This window comes from Pholcus phalangioides, unplaced genomic scaffold (genome assembly GCF_987345545.1).
Source record: "Pholcus phalangioides strain wild (caught in Gottingen) unplaced genomic scaffold, Ppha-v1.0 ptg000012l_1, whole genome shotgun sequence".
NCBI classification, from domain to species: domain Eukaryota; kingdom Metazoa; phylum Arthropoda; class Arachnida; order Araneae; family Pholcidae; genus Pholcus; species Pholcus phalangioides.
In genome coordinates, this window is record NW_028301605.1 from 16,848,103 (window position 1) to 16,866,118 (window position 18,016).

Below are 18,016 nucleotides of genomic sequence, written 5' to 3' on the forward strand. Positions count from 1 at the left end.
ATGGCTGCGAGGGATGTTGCAACGGTGGTTCAGCATTGGAAAAAATTTGATCTAACTAAATTACAGGTAAGTGAGAAAGATGGAAAAAAAAAAAATTTTTTTTTCCTCTCCTTTTTTCCCGTGTATATAAAGTATTGTTTTATGATGACCGTTCGGTTATTAGTTGAGTCATGGCTGTGCGGTTATCATCGATCGCTCGATCCGCGTGTATTTTCAGGGGGAGGAAAAAAAAAAGAGGGTCGTGGGAGCGAGAGAAAAGGAGAATTTCTATTGACAGAGTATCGGCGGCCACGATCCTCAACTCGCATCATCATCCTCACACACACAAAACACTATCTCTACTATTTGTTTTGTTTTTTTTCCCCAAGGATAGTGATGTGGAAAAAGACTAAAGCATGGGATGGATTCTATTCTCGTCTAATGTAACCAAGTATCGTATGGGAGATTCAGAGACGGTCTCCGAATCAACCTTGTAATTTCCTCTGCCATTTTACCGTGGGATCTCGTGGATGCCTGCCGTTTCAGACCCGTGTTTGCACGGCAGGGGCGCCAGCCTGCACACCGAGGGTGCCCGATTATTTACATTATCCCATTTGACCCTTTCGGTTATCCTGGTCCGAGCGGCTGATGGACAGGCGCCGTCCTTTGAAGCCCAGCAGTGTCTCATCCGATTTAGCATATTATAATATGAAAATCGGAAATGTAGAAAAAGCGTGGTTATAATTGTGTTTGCACATGAGCGTTATTGCTATGTATGATTCGTTATTGTTTGTAAGAAGCTACGAACAACATGTTGAAGCTTTTTTTCCCCATGGACATCAAATTGATATAAACCAGGTTTATGGATGGTTTGTAAATTACTTCACGTTATATGGAATCAGAATCCATATTGATAGTCTTCAAAGCCATTTTTCTCTTTCTGATATATGTTTTTGGTATATTAAGATTGAATGCATGTTTACTATTATTACATGAAGCAAAAGAAAATTAAGGGAACGATATGAAAGCATAGGTTGATCGTTATGCAAATCATTACCCCACTTGACCCTTTAGGTAATCCTGGTCCGAGCGGCTGCTGTCCTTTGAAGCCCAGTAGTGTCTCATGCGACTTATCATATTTTAATATGAAAATCGGAAATGTAGAAAAGCGTGGTTACAATCGTGTTTGCACATATGAGCGTTATTACTATGTATAATTCGCTATTGTTTAACATGTTGTTGTTCGTAAGAAGCTTTTTCCTATGGGCACCAAATTGATATGAACCAGGTTCATGGACGGCATTTCTTAATTACTGCACATTATATGGAATCAGAATCTATATTGATAGTCTTCAAAGACATTTTTCTTTTTCTGATACATTTTTTTTTGGGTATGTTAGGACTGAATGCGTGGTTACTGTTATTATTTGAGGCGGAAGAAAATTAAATGGGACGATATGAACGCATATTTTGATCTTTATACAAATCATTTACGAATCATTAGCCCCATTTGACCCTTTCGGTTATCCTGGTCCAAGCAGGTTATGGATATTCGCCGTCTTCTAAAGCCCAGTAGTGTCTCATTCGACTTATCACACTATAATATGAAAATCGGAAATGTAGAACAGCATGGTTATAATTGTGTTTACACGTGAGTCGCCATTGTTATGTATTGTCTTACATGTTGTTGTTCGTAAGAAGCTTTTTTTTCCATGGGCACCAAATTGATATGAACCAGGTTTATGGACGGTATATGTGTATTACTTCACATTATACGTGGAATCGGAATCATATTGATATCCTTCGGAAGCCATTTTTATCTTTCTAAACAATATCCTAGATACATTTTTTTGGTATATCAGGATTAAATGCATGATTGTTATTATTATTATTTAAAGCGGGGGAAAAAAAATTAAATAGCATGATACGAACGCATGTTTTGATCGTTATACAAATCACTACCCCATTCGACAATTTCGGTTATCCTGGTCAGAGCGGCTGATGGACAGGCGCTGTCCTTTAAATCCCAGTAGTGTCTCATCCGACTTATAATAATATTATATGAAAAATCGGAATTGTGTTGTATAAAAACGTGGTTATAATTGCATTTACACATGAGTCGTCATTGTTATGCGTGATACGTTATATTGTCTCACATGTTATTCGTACGAAGCTTTTTTCCATAGGCCCCAGATTGATAGGAACCAGGTTCTTGAACGGTATATGTTTATTACTTCACATTATAATATGGAATCAAAATCATATTTTCATAGTCTTCGAGGGCCATTTTTCAATTTTAGGGCAATAGTCTAGGTAAATTTTTTTGGTATATCAGGATTAAATGAGTCATTAACACACTGTCAATCAACTGCTTCGACAAGGGGACACCAGCATCGATTTTAGTAAGGGACATTTCCAGGTTGTGGTGTAGCAGGAAATTTTTATCTAATAGGTTTGTGAATGAATGGAATAGCTCGCCTCTCTCTGGGGGTCATGAATTCTAACATGATTGGCACGCTTGAAGAGAAATACGATAGACATATTGAGATAAATCGAGGAGCTACCCATACTTGTAGATGAGCAACCATAACTTTTTATGGGCAGTATATTCATATTTTTTTCATAATTATTGGTTTTTTATTGGGTTTGCTGTATTTTTGGTATAATTTAGATATGTATTCGATATCCATACTTTTTGCGGGCATCGTTTTTCAACCACCTCGTGGGACATTTTATCTGTTGTGGCTTTTGTTTTTGTATTTGTATACAAGTAGTAAAAAAATGCTACACGAGAGATCAAACCTTAAAACCTTGTTGTAATGCGCAGTGACTGGTTCTTAATCAGGAGTCCACGGACCTCTTGGGGCTACTTGGAGAGGATTCGGGGATGGGGTGGGGGGAGGCATGATCTTGGATGAAAAAACAATTAACTCACTGTTTTTACATTATTGTGTATGTTGAATATTATTCTGTAAAAGAGCCAGTGGCCTTCATCTCATTGGGAAAAGGATGTCCCTGGCCTTTGTCTTATCAACGTAAAGGGTCCGTGCAAAAAAAAAAAGGTTAAGAACCCCCTATTGTAAGGTCACTTAATGGAACTTGATCAATTTTACTAAAAAGGGATGTTATTAGAGTGGCTTACACATACCATTTATAATTGATTAAGACTAGTGACGTAATGGTGACATATTTCAAGTGACATACGTAGTAAAAAGAAGTGCTTGCTATACAAGATTTGTTGCTATACAAACCTTGTTGTAATGCAGTTAGTGGTTCTTAACGAGGAGTCTACGGACCCTTTTGGGGTTCTTGGAAAGGTTTCTGGGGGGGGGGGGGCGAGCTTTCATGAGAAAACAAGTAAGTTACTGTTTTTACATTATCATGTGCTGAAAAATATTCTGTAAAGGGGGCAGCGGTCTTCCAGCTCATTGGCAAGTGAGTCCCTGGCCTTTTTTTTTTTTTATAGGAGTAAGGCGTATATGCTCAACCAATGTGGCCTTCGGAGTCATCTGATGTGGCCCGCGACCTCAAATATAATTTTGTAAAAATGAAGTAAGTGAGCACATTTACAGATCATTTAGGGGAGCCGTGTCATATTCATGGAACACTTGAGTGACCCGCGACAAAGTTCCAGATCACTTCAGAGAGTCGTGACATATTTAGAGATCACTGAGTGACCCGTGACACAGTTACAGAGCACTCAAGTGGCTTGCGGCACGTGTGCATATCACTCAAGTGACCCGTGCCATATTTACACAGATCACTTAAGTAACGTGTGGCACAGTTCCAGATCACTCCAATGACCCACACATTTCTGCGTGGCCTAAGAAGCACGTGGCATATTTCCAGATCATTTGAGTGGCCCGCGAAATATTTACAGATCACTTGAGTGACCCGTGGCATATTTACAAATCACTTAAGTGACCCGTGGCATATTTACAGCTCACTTAAGCTGTTCGTTTTGAAATTTTGGGTATATCCAAACGTCGATTATTCAATTGTATCACTTGAGTGACAGAACAGTTCCAGAGCCCTTAAGCGGCGCGCGACACTTGTTCAAACCAGTGAAGTGGCCCCGCGACAGTTGTTCAAATCTGTGAAGTGGCCCCGCAACACGTTTTCAAACTAGTGAAGTGGCCCGCCCTCTCATAAAGGTTGAGCACCATTGATGTATAGGGTCCGCGAAAAACAAAAGGTTAAAAACACCCGTTCTAAGGTCACTTAATGGGACTTAATAAACTTTACTGACAATGGGAACAATCAAAGTGTGTGTGGTCTAAAAAAATTCCATTAATAATTGATTCAGTAACTGGGAAAAAAATAACATTATAAGTTGGTTGATCCCGTGACTGAGATGACCTTATAACGAGGTAAATGATTGCATGAGAAAACCCCGTGTTTTATTTCGTTCTGGGAATGTTTATGACCAATAAAAACTATGCTTGCTTTTATTGAGAATTTTGTAATTATGATAACTATTGTAAATGATAAATATCATTAAAAAAAGAATGATTAATGATGGTGCACATGCAAACACTTCCTTTCATTATTTAAGATAACAAACAAGTATCCACACGCATGTTCAATTGCATACTTGGCATTCCTATAATCGATAAGTACTATCGATTATGTTATCAACCTTTTTCTGTAGATAATATTCGAAAATTTGGATATTAATTTCTCGTTTACGGAAAAGAAATAAATACTATTATTTCTACCCTTCTCGGCAATTCTGAGATAACTCGTCGAACTTGAACCGCTTTATTTCGGTCATCCCGGAACTATCTCGGGCTCTTAACATGCTTTTATTTCCAATGTGGCGGTTATAATACGGATCAGGAAAATTTTTACCCTCCTACCTCTTTTAATATGGTAAAAAAAACTTTCTTATGCAGAAATATTATTAAAAATAATATTATTTAACCATTCATTTATATATAATTCAAGTTTATAATCGCATATTTGACTGCGTATGTTATCCTATGTGCCAGTGAAAAATTACACATACATGTCTAATACTTAATTGTTTTACAAATTTTCAAAAAAATGCATTAAAAGCAACTTGCACGCGTAATAAAATTGCATTAAATTAATGTAATTGAATAAAAAGAAGTATTTAAAGTAAAGAAAACTGTTTAGTTCATAAAATTGTGAAAAAAGATTGAGATTTTATCCTCTCAATCTTAATTTAAATTTTAAAAATTAATTTTTTTAAATTTGAAATTCTAAATTTTTTTTTATAACTCAAGTATTTATGAATGGATCCTAAATCTTTTTCGTCACTTTATGAACTGAACAGTTTCCTTTATTTTGAATCAATTTTTATTCAATTACATTGATTTCATGCAATTTTATCACAACCGTTTCTAATCTATATTTTTTTTTGAAAATTTATAAAAGAAATTAAGTATTAGAGAGATGCGTAAAATTTTGTACTGGCATAGGATAGCATACGCGCAATGAAATACACGTGGCAAAAAATTTAAATAAATCATTGGATAAAATATTTTCAATAATGTCTCTACATAAGAAAGTTTTTCACCATGTTTATAGCCACGAGATCCCTTAAATTTAGAAAAAAAATCGCGTTTAATAAGTGGAAAAATTTTGAACGTCAAAATGTAATAATTTAATCTAATAATCGAGGGGGCGATGAATTAACGCGATATTTTATATAGATTATTGTTCATAAAGTTATTGAATGAGAGTAATTTTTCTCCCTCTCAAATTTCTCGGTTCCCGTTTGAATTACGCGCCACGTTATTTTATGCCACCAGGTGTTTTTTCGTAAACATCGTCGTAAAAATTAATTTTAGAAATATTATGATTGTTATTATTATTATTATGCTGGGCATGAAGCAAATTATAAAATCCCTTTTCTTGAGTAATCAAAATTAATAATCTCTAATAATCAAAATCCCTTTGTCTTATATGTTTTCAATATATATAAAGTATTTTAATTTGCTGTATTTTTCATAATTAAAGGACAATGTGATTTTTTTTAAACATCACGAAACATATGTCCAGAATTGTAAGAAAAAAAAAACTGGCAACAATGATTCCTTGGCTCTAACAATGACTTTCGGAATGTTTACTTTCGTTACCATGGTTTCCGTGCAATGTGTTTTTTAACTCACGATATGGAGACTTTTTTTTTTTCTAGTCATTCAACAATGACTTTCGGAATGCTTACTTTGTTTACCGTGGTTTCCAAACTATGCGTTTTTCAATAATATGGAAAGCCTTTTTGCTCTAGTGGTTTAATTTCAGAATGTTTACTTTGGTTACCATGGTAGCAATGATTTTTTTTCTAACAATGTGGAGACGTCTTTTATTATAGTGATTTAACAATGACTTTCGGAATGTTTACTTTTTCTACAATGGTTTCCAAACAATGTGTTTTTTCAAGAATATGAAAACCATTTTTTTTCTAGTGGTTTAACAATGAATTTCGAAACGATTACTTTGGTTACCATAGTTTCCAAACAATGTGTTTTTTAACAATATGGAGACGTTTTTTCCCCTACTTGTTTAAAAATGATTTCCTTAATGTTTTCCTTCGTTACAATGGTTTCTATACTATTTTTTTTTTTTTAACAATATGTAGGCGTTTTTTTTCCTAATGATTTAACAATGACTTTCGGGATATTTACTTTGTTTGCCATGGTTTCGATACAATCTATTTTTTCAAGAAAATTGAAACTACTTTTTCCAGATGTTTACGATGACTTTCGGAATGTTTACTTTGGTTACAATGGTCTTCAAACAATGTATTTTTTCCGAACAATATGGAGACACTTTTTTTTCTTGGTGGTTTTATAATGACTTTCAGAATGTTTATTTTGTTTACCGAACAATTAAAAAAAAAAATATTGAAACCTTTTTTTGCTCCAGTGGTTTAACAATGACTTTCGGAATGTTTACTTTAGTGACCACGGTTTCCAAACAATGGGTTTTTTGACAAAATATGGAGATTTTTTGTTCTAGTGGCTTACAATTCATCTGAAAAAAAAAATGAATTTGATAATAATAATAGTAACAATAATGCATATGTTACAGTAAAATCAAAGATTTTTCTAATTTTCTCTCTATTTAAAGAAATTAATAAATTTTATTTTGTAGAAACTGCGTCTGTAAAACTCCGTGAAGACATTCACTGAAAAAAATTCATTATTGAATTTATTTGTTTCATTAAGAAACTCGCCTGTGCTCAAGTTTCGCGGCAGCAAAAGCATTACTGCAGTGAAGCTAACATTCTGGAGCACTGACGAGTTTCTCACACACTAGTATAATATAAGCAGGGCCGGATTTAGGTTTAATGGGGTCCTATATTGAAAGTAATGGGATCCGTTATATGTCCAACTCAAGCTGCCCTTTACAAACGATGGTAATTTATGGACCTAATGCGTGTCTAACATCATTCGTAGATCTTTGAGAGATTTCGCCGAAAAATAACAGTTTGAGATTTTTGAGTCCCTCTGCAGACCTCAGGGCCCTAGACTGTAGCCTGTGTAGCCTCTAGAGAAATCCGGCATTGTACATGAGAGCTATTTTATCATCAGTAAAAAAATGTCAAATTAATATATGACGTATTATTTTCAAGAAATATACTCTTAAAAACGTGTCAATAATTTCATCTCTATGTATGTTTTCATTATCATCATGGCATAATGGAGGTATATTTATGGGTCTGGAATAAACCTTGTTATTTTCCCTTTTTTTTGTAAATTTACTAGGAAGGGCCCGTGAAAAATCTTTTCCTGGGATTCCCGTTCTAGGACATAGGAAAAGGTGTATATACTATAGACATGTTTTTTTGACAGCAGGATACCTATTAATTCAATATACAGTAGACTCCCAACTATCCGACCTAATGTGGCAGAAGGGCATGCGGGATAACAGAAAAACCACATAATCCGATGTTCTGGAAATGCTCACGTCTCGCACCCAATACTATTAAAAAAGCATCCTTTTACATCAAACTCTTAGTCATATTTTCTGACATCTTAGTACATGTCCCAGTGGTTCGTAAATGTTTGTTATGTACTTTATACTGTACGTTTCAAAAATGTATCACAGAAAAAGGACGTCAAAGAAGGAAATTAATGTGTGCACATTTCAAGATAAATTTTGTAATGTCTAACTCCAACTTCATTGCAGGAAACACAAAATGATGTACACTATACAGCATGAATATATAGGGTGCATAGCTAACGCGCCCTCGTCGCATTTTACTGGCACAACCATTGATCCTAGAGGCGTAATTCCAGTTAGAAAAACTATCCGAAAACGCGTAGAATTCAAATAAGTCAGTCATGTTGCAAAGGACTGTATAGTTATCACAAGAAAACAAAAACTAACGTTTAAAACAGACACCCTGGGTCCAAAAACCCAATTAGAAAGTTGTTTTATTTCCATTTAGTTCTTGCATTTGACGGTTCCTAAAAATCATTTTTTCAACAAAGCATTCATTCACCAGAACTTTATGAACACCGGGAAATTTTCAAAAACTTTTTAAAACAATGGTTTCTTACTTAAACAGTAAATTTTGGAATATTTGTCTATGTTGGTTCCCCTCGCAATGCCCTTTTTTTTTGTTTAATTTTGTGATTCTCAAATTTTATGGTTCCCAAAAAATGAGTTTTCCAACAATGCATTGACCAGAAATTTATAAACATAGGGGAAAAATAGGAAATTTTTACAACAATGATTTTTTTTGCTTCAACAGTAAATTTTGGAACATTTATTTACTCCCGCTAACGCTTTTCTTAATTTTAATTCTCACATTTTTATGGCTTCCAAAAGAAATTATTTTTTCTAACAATGCATTGACCAGGAAAACATTGCGACAATGGTTTCTTATTGAAACAGTAAATTTTGGAACATTTTTTTATATTGGTTTTTCTGGCAATGTGTGTTTCTTCATATTTTAATTTTGATTCTCACATTTTATGGTTAACAAAAAATGAGTTTTTCAACAATGCATACACCAGAACTTCATAAACATTGGAAGAAGTCGGAAATTTATACAACAATGACTTTCTTTTTGCTTCAACAGTAAATTTTGGAACATTGTTTACTGTTGTTTCCGCCCACATTTAGTTTTCTTAATTTTTAATTTTCACATTTTATGGCTCCCAAAAAATCATTTTCTAACAATGCATTGACCAGAACTTTGGAAAAGGTCGGAAATTTTTACAACAAAGATTTTTTGCTTCAACCGTGACTTTTTGAATATTATTTATTTACCATGGTTTCCGACTCTACAATGGTTTTTCTTTTAAAATTTTCATATTACATTTTTATTGCTCTCAAAACAAATAATGTTTTTCCAACAATGAATTGACCAGAACTTCATAGAGGTCGGAAACAGTCAGAAAATTTGAATAGAATAATGGTTTCACTTGCCGATAATAAATTTTGTAATGTTCATTTGCTAACCATAGTTTTCAATCACAAAGCGTTTTTTCAATTTTAATTTTCACATTTTATGGCTCCCAAAATAAATATTTTTTTTAACACACACACAACGAGTTGATCAGAACTTTATCTGCAATAATCAGAACATTTTTACAATGGATTCTTACTTCGACAGTAAATTTTGGAATTTTCTATTGGGTAATAAATGCAAGTAAAATACAGGGTTACGCAATAAAAGGTAGGTTGCCCACGAACTAATCCAGACCAACAGTGCTTATTGCAGCCGTATCGTATCGAGCGGATCGATTGAATGACCACAACATATCGGATCATGCTGGATCGTCTATGACAGGGGTCTTTACCTTTTCTCGAGATGCGAGCACTGCATATACCCATCATCAAACGGAGAGCACCCCCCCCCTCGCGACAACTTTGACATACTTATGCCTGAAATCTGTATTTTAATTACTGAATGCAATTTTTATAGGATGTTCAATTGAAGCATTGATCAAGTGCTCGCGAGCACGAAATTGGACACTCGGACACGAGTATTGAGCGCTCTCGGTGGTTTGAGTAGCTCGCGAACAACTGGTTGAAGATGACTGTTCTAAAAAAAGAGGCTCCCCATCAACCATATATTGATTGAAGCAAAGCCGCCGTTGTATAGGGGTGTGCGACAGGTGTGGTCGTAAAGGACCCTGAGTTTTTCGTGGCCCCGCATTTACGGTTATGGTGATTTCTTTTATAAATTCTGAATTTTTATTCGTTCTGGAATTTCATCTTATTGGTAAAGGGGAGTCCCTGGGCTTCGTCTTAATCCACGGCCACACTCGTGCCAAGCTGGCCCTAGTGTTATAAGGTTGATCATGGTCAAGTAGTGTTACCGCTCCACTACTGGCAATGACTGTCGTATGTTGGAGACTGGAAGATATTGGAAGGTTGGCTGAAGAGATCAAAACCAATACGTTCCAGCCTCCAACCTGTGCCCGAGTGGCATGGTGGTAAGATGCTCGTCTACCATCGTGAAGGTTGTTGTCAGGGTCCCGGGTTCGAACCCAAGGGAGGAGGATATTGATAAGATATTTTCCCTAACGAACTCGAGGCGACCACCGATACACAACGCCTTCACTTCCAACCCATCTCACTAATGGCAGTAAATTGCACTATAGCGATATGGCCAGAGTTGGTGTTTGGTGAAGTAGCCTCCAACCTGAGTCAAAGAAGCCATCTTCCTTTCCGATATTCAAATCCGACTGGTCACACAATGGTCAAAGAACGCCAACAGTCACAACATAGAGAGTGTTCTGGAAGCAAATATTCGCCCAGGAACAATTGGGTCGAGCTGGGGCAGTGTGTAGCCAGATTATGCCTAGTGCCACCCGGGCCGTGCCTGGGTGGCATCGAAAGAAGAGGGGCGTCACATAAATAAGAATTGGTTGAAATTTGCGAGAATTTTCCTGGTAGGGTCTTCCTCGAGAAGAGGGCCCTGATGCTCTTAAGACGGCCCTAACTATGCCGCCGCTTCTTCTTTGCATTACGGGAAGGCAAATAATGGAAACAAATATTGGTGAATGGCTATCAGTCCACGGTTGACAGGAGTGTGGCCCTGGTTTTTTTGGTACTAGAGTTGGACAAATCTATTGCCCGACGTGCCGGGAGCGTGCAAAAATCTCGATTGGGCTTGTACCTTTTTCGAATGCCCAATATTGTCATATAAAATAATGATCCGGCCATGTATTATTTCAAGTCGGGATGTAAATTTTTGGAGATACGTCCAGCCCTGATCGGCACGAACCAAAGGTCCGTGGATCACAGAAAAAGGTCAAGAACCCCTGGCATAAACTCCTAAAAAAAGATGGATATCACGTACACACACACACACACACACACACAATACACATCATACAGTTCTAAAAAAAACCCCCGGTTTATCTAGAAATGCGTGGCAACACCAATCAAAGACAAGTGTTCATTTTATTTACTTATGTACTTATATTTTCGAAACTTTTCCTTGTTTCCATCATCAGTAACCACGAAACGACTTTTCCCACAAGGAAAAAGAAAAACCCAATAATATTGCAACTTATCCGAAAAAAAAAAAATAATACATATATTTCTCCATCTTTCTCAATACGAATTTCGGATTTTCTTTTGCGGTTTCATGAACTATCTGTTCTATATCTGTCCGCCATATTTATTCCGGAAAAAAGCAATTTTCAATATCCGACTTCTGTCTCAAATACTGCCTTGGAAATGCTCGGGCATTCGTTATTCTCCAGGTTTTTTTTTTGTGCGTGCTCGTGTAGGAAAAAAAATATATATATGTATATATAAAGGCCAAAGATATAGGATTTAACAATAAAAAGACGAATAATAAAAGATCAGAAATGGTTTCCGTTTTGTATACGTTTCGATTAGAAGCAGGAATGATAAAAATTCTAGCCGGCTTTGGCTTGGCTGTGTTTCTAGCGTTGCCATCTCCATTTTTTTTTATTATATTTTATTTATTTTTTTTTAGGGGAGAGTTACCGTGTTTCGCTCTCTCGACCTGTTTTCTTAATGAACTATCGATAAATTTGTGAAGGTTTTGATGCCGATGGCTCGTGAACCGCCATTGATTGTGTCGGATCGATCTGAGTTCCCCTTTACATCGATTAGGTTAGGGCGAATTCTCTTCACCCCCCAATGTTCCAATACTTCAAACATTTTTTTTTTCTTGTTCTCCACATAGTTTTTATTATTATTTTTTGTTTTTTTTTATCCCATTTACAAATCTGGTATGGTTTTAGGGAGAAAAACTGGAAAAAAGAAAAGGTTCCACCTACTTTTTATCTAGTTTTTATTATATATATTTGTTTTTATTTCAGTAACTGGTTGCTTTTTTGGGAAAAGGGGGGAAATGGAATAAAGAAAAAGGGAGTTTTTCGAGAGGTTTTTAAGAAAAGAAACAAAAAACACACACAGAGAGAGAGAGAGAGAGAGAGAGAGGGATGATGGGAAATGATGTACCGTGGGATGATGTTGGGGTTTGACTCTTTCCTATGTGTTTTTTTGTGTGTGTGTGTGTGTTGAGAATCTTGATGTTGGTTAGTATATTTCATCTCGAAAACAATTTATTTTTTTTGTTAAAGTATTTTTTTTTTTTAACATTCGATTCAATAGAAGAAAAAATATTATTAATGAAAACAAAAGAGTAAATACAATTTTCCTGTGAAATTTAAAAAAAAAGGAAATATCTCTCCCGATATCAGTACTTTTGATTAGTATTCGCTTCAGTTTTACAAGTTTTACCAATAAATTTGTGGTTTTTTTTTTTTTTTTTTGCCCGTTTCATCCATCTTGTTTCTGTCTGGTATACGGTGTTTGCGTACAGTTGTGGAATCTATAGCAGGGGCTCTTAGAATTTAGTGTCCCACGCGCTGCTTGTGTCGATAAGATGAAATCGACGCGCGGACACCTTGTGCCATTAAAATGGAATCCATAGACAAACTTCCTCGTGTCATTGAAATGTAGGAAATGGACACCTTTGTGGCAGTAAAATGAAGTCCATGGGTCCCCTCCCTATGTTATTAAAACCGAGATAATGTGGCAATCAAAGGAATGGCATGGACCTTCTCCCCCCTGTGCCACTAAAATGCAGATCACATACACTTTGTATAAAAAATGAATGCCATGACTCTTTATGTGCCATTAAATAAAAGTGAGCATACGGACACCTTGTGGTGATAAAGTGGATGCCACAGATATCCCCTCCACCCCTGTGTTACTAAAATGGGAGGAAACTGATACTTTGTGGAAATAAAATGAAGTCCATGGACCCCCCCCCCCACCCCCACGTGCTGTTGAAATGGAGGCATTGCACACTTTGTGACAGTAAAAAGTATTATTTTAGTAATTGGTTGATTTTGGAAAGGGTAGAAGAAAAAGACCAAGTTTTTTACAATATTTTCATGCATATATTTCATATAAAACGAATTGTCAAATTTCCTTATAAGGGGGCAGTTGGGTTCCTTGGGGGCAATTGGCCCAAAAAACAATAAAGATTATTCTTATCTTATCTGTTCTTATAAAATGTATTTCAATATTTTTCTCTCTTGTTTTTATTGGGCCAATTAAAGGGAACCCATGGATGTCTCTCGTGTGCAGGGTCGAAACTGGAGGGGGGGGGAAGCAAGTGGAGCTGGTGCCCCTGGAGCTGGACAAGAAGGGGTGCCGAATTAAGCTTTAACTACTTCTTCTACATGCAAGGGTGCCGAAATTCCTTCTTCCCCCGGGTGACAAAGTACCTAGTTGCGGCCTTGTCCCCACGTCATTAAAATATGCGGTAACGGACACATTTGTGACAATAAAATGAAGGCCATGGACACCCCTTCCTTCCCCAGTGTCACTGAAATGCGGATCACGAACACCTTGTGCCAACAAAATGAAGTCCGTGCGCTCTCCCATGTATCATTGAAAGTGAGCCAACATGATGCCTTGTGCTAATAAAATGGATGCCATAGAACACCACCCGCATCACTAAAATGGAAGGCAACTGGTACTTTGTGGCAATAAAATGAAGTCCATGGACCCACTGTGTCGGTAAAGTGGAGGGACTGGACACTTTGTGACAGTGAGGCGAAGGCTGTCGACCCCGCGTGTAGCTAAAATGAACCAGTCAACGGACACCTTGTGACAAGAACGTTTACGCCGTAGTCCCCCGTGTCACTAAAATGGAGGCCATGAACACCTTGCTCCAGTAAAAAAGTATTATTTTAGTAATTCGTTGATTTTGGAAAGAATGGAAGAAAAAACCCCCGTTCTCCAATATTTCAATATTTTTCTCGTTTTTTTTAATTCACCCCATTTACAAATCTGGTAGCGTAAACTGGGGTGACTTTGTGCCACTTTTTGAGGTTTTCCCCTTATACTTTGCCTAGGCTGCTGGGGATTTTGCTGAAGGTAGCTTCACATCTCAGCTTTCGATTTCCGATTTTTAAAAAAAAATTTAAGACAAGGAAGGAACAGGGAATATTTTCACTTGGCACATAGTCGCCCCCCGAGGTCCCCATCACTTTTTCTCACCTATAACTCCCCGGAAACAAGTGGTGGCTCATTGTTGTACCCAGTTTTAGTGAATTCAGATTGCTAACTTTTTACTAGGAACCCTTAAGAAAATTATTTCTGCCCAAAATTAGATCATTTTTGAATTTTTAAATGTAATGAAAGTCTGACAAGAATAAAGAAAACTCAAAACTTGAAAATATATAAAGCTCTCTTCTTGAAAAAGAACACTATAGATAATATTAATTTCTTCAAACCCACTACAAACTTGTTGTTACTGCCAATTGGTCGAGGATTCTTGATTTTCATTGTGATTTGGCTCGTCGGATACCGAATTTCATCGGCTGGGTCGGACCATGAGTAAAATTTGCCAACTTTCTTCATGGTCCTTACACGTTATCGCCCCAATATGATCAAAATTGGCGAGCGTCTGCTTGTTTCTTATCGCACAAAGAGCCTCTTCAAGTGTTTCATTTTAGTAATTGCTAACCACCCAGCTTCCGCACATATTTTCGAACCATTGCTGGAACAATAAAAAGTAACAAACTAGTGAGAAAAAGTCAAAAAACGCTGAAAGAAACAAGTGGCACAAAGTCACCACCCGAATCCTCATTTTTTTTGTATATGTGTCATTTTTCTGTCAAAATGCAGTACAGTCAAACCTTGGAATAAATGCTGTAGATGAGTCACCTACTGCTCCTGAATAGGCATGAAAAATCTTGAAACCGCTAGTTCATCCATACGCTCCCAGGAAGCGCTTGCGTTTTAAAATCCATGAATGGCACATAGTCGGAACCTTGGCACGAAGTCACCCCAATTTACAGTATGGTTTAGGGCAGGGGTTTCTTGACCTTTTTTCAGCCGCGACCCAAAATCAATAACAAGACCGCTTCGTGACCCACGGGACTGTTTGTTTTCCAAATGAAACCCCTCCCCCCTCCCCCCAGTGACGCAATGAGAGTATTTATTATGAGGATTACATGTGAATTTGTACGACTTGTGTAGGAAGCCCCTGTGGACCAAGTTAGGGTCGTGACACACAGCTCAAGAATTCCTGACTGTAAGTTCATTCATTCAAACCGAGCACAACTCCGGTCTATCGCCATAGGCAATTTACTGCCGACTGAGTTGTGCCGGAAGTATGAGTGTGTGTCCCCTCAAAACCCACGTGCCACGAAAGCGATTGCATACAAAGTGTACATTACACAAAATACACTCAACTTCCTGACATTCGACCAGTTGCCACCCAGCCCTCAAATTCCAGTCGCCTCTCGAGCAGTTGCCCAACTGGCATGGTTTTACAATTCGTCCAGTTGTACAGTTGCACAACTCGTCTAGGCAGCTCCGACTGCAAATGAAGTTGTACGACTCACCCTAGGAATCCCCCGCGAATCCAGTTTGGGTCGCGTTTCATAGCTCAAGAATCCCTGGTTGTAAGTTGATTAGTGCGGCCCATCTCGGAATCCCCCTGCGACCCAAGTTTGAGTCGCGACCCATAGGTTAAAAATCCCTGGTTTAGGGGAAACAAACTGAAAAAGGCTCCACCCTATACTTTTTATCTCGTTTCTATTATATATATATATATTTGTTCTATTTTTCAGCAACTGGTTGCTTTTGGAAAGTGGGGAGATAGAAGGAAAGAAAAGGGAGTTTTTCGAGATTTCTATAAGAAAAGAAACAAACAAAGAGGGATGATGGGAAATGGATGTACCGTGGGATGATGTTGGGGGTTAGGATTGACTCTTTCCTCTGTGTTTCTTGGATGTGTTGAGAATCTTGATGTGTTGGTTACATCTAGTATTTCCCGTAGAAATTTTTTTTTTTTGTTATTTAAAGTATTTATTTTGATTCGATTCAATGAAAGAAGAAATATTATTAATCAAAACAAAATGATAAATACAATTTGAAATTTTTACTATTCGCTTCAGTTTTCTAAGTTTTTCTTTACCCGTTCATTTGTCTTGTTTCTTTCTCTCAGGAATATAGTGTTTAAGTACTATTGCGGGATCTATAGCAAGGGTTCCTAAATTTTTTATTTTTTGCACTCTGTGCCAATAGGAGGGGCCGTTCAAGTATTACGTACGCAAATTTTTAGCCATTTTTTACCCCCCCCCCCTCTCCCACCTTGTCAGCAAAATTTCGTCATCAGCTCTGCCCCTCTGAATCCTAACTCATATTTTCATAAAGGGTGGTCGATGACGTAAGCATTATCCAACCCCCCCCCCATCGATGATGACGTAGTACTTGAACGGCCCCGGATGGATAGCTATAATACACGGCGCTGCCCGGGTTTTCTTCAATGAGGCTTTTTGGATCACGTGATATCTTCCTCTTTCTTTGAGGGACATACAGACTGTGTCAACGTTAACTAATATGGCGACTTCCATAAGAAACAAATCTAGATTTAAAGAAACGTAGAAATGAATATATTTTTTTTCCTTTTTTAAGGGGCGCCAGGTATTTCGATCCCCCCCCCCCCTCGTACTTCAAGTTATCCATCTGCCTGGTTTCAGCTTCCAAACATGCTTAGTTAAAGCTGTGGAAGTCCTTCGATGTACTTCACGGACCAATAATTAATTTTAAAACGTCCTAAACTATTTGATTATATGCAGTTGAATATAAAAAGACAATACGGAGACATTAATTTTCATGCTTGAGAAGATATAAATAAAAAGTTGAAATCAAGGTTATTGTATCCAACTCGAAAGTAGGTCCGGCTAATTACTTCATATTTAATTTTCTGGGCTTTGTGGGACTGGGCTCTGTTCCGGGCCCTAAGCGAACTCAATGTTTCAAAAATCGAGAATTCAATATAATTTTTAAAATTATTGGTGTGGCGGGGAACCCCACTAAATTTCCGAATTTCTACAGTAAAATCGGAATTTTCATACTGATTTCTATGGGGATCATCCTTTGTCTGACCCTCAAAGTGATGCTGGTGATGATTCTGGCGTCTATTCAAAAAGCCTCATTACTGGGAGGATTGAAAAAGTGTCACAAACCATCATAGAGGCATAAACTATTATACATATATACTGGCAGCATTAAAGAAGTGACAAACCACTAACTTAAAGACATATACACGTCTGAAACGCATCGCTAGGGAACCACGGGAATCAAAGTAAACGTTCGGAAAGTGATTGTTGAGGCCAAGAAACCATTGTTGATCGACAGTTTTTCGCCCATTTCGGGCATTTGCCCAGGTCTGACGAACTTATAAAGTAGCCTATCGTTCAAGTCGGGTCTTATTTGGTGTATATGCAAAATTTGACAACGATAGATCTAAAATTGTAGATTTGTATAGAGAACATACACACACAGACATAAAATCAGTTTTATATGCATAGATAAATCTATAAGTATTAATCTATCTATATAAGTCGGTGATAAAAGAAAATCAAAACCACTGACAACTTCTTCACATAAAATGGAGGCTATATATCCCCGCGTCATTGGAAACTTGTGTCCGTAAAATGGATTCCATAAACACCTTGCGACCATAAAACGGAGGTCATAAGACCACCCCCCCCCCCTCCTCGTGGCATTAAAATGGAGGCAACAGACCTTGTGCCAA

At 37.2% G+C, this 18,016-nt stretch overlaps 1 protein-coding gene across 1 annotated transcript in view; it reads left to right on the top strand.

Annotated features, from left to right (window-relative positions):
• Positions 1-18,016, top strand: part of LOC149079676 (homeobox protein cut-like 1) — a 519,361-nt gene continuing 501,345 nt past the window's right edge. The window contains exon 1 of the mRNA XM_089240290.1: positions 1-66. Coding sequence (XP_089096416.1) covers positions 1-66 — 66 coding nt within the window. The remainder of the gene's footprint in view (positions 67-18,016) is intronic.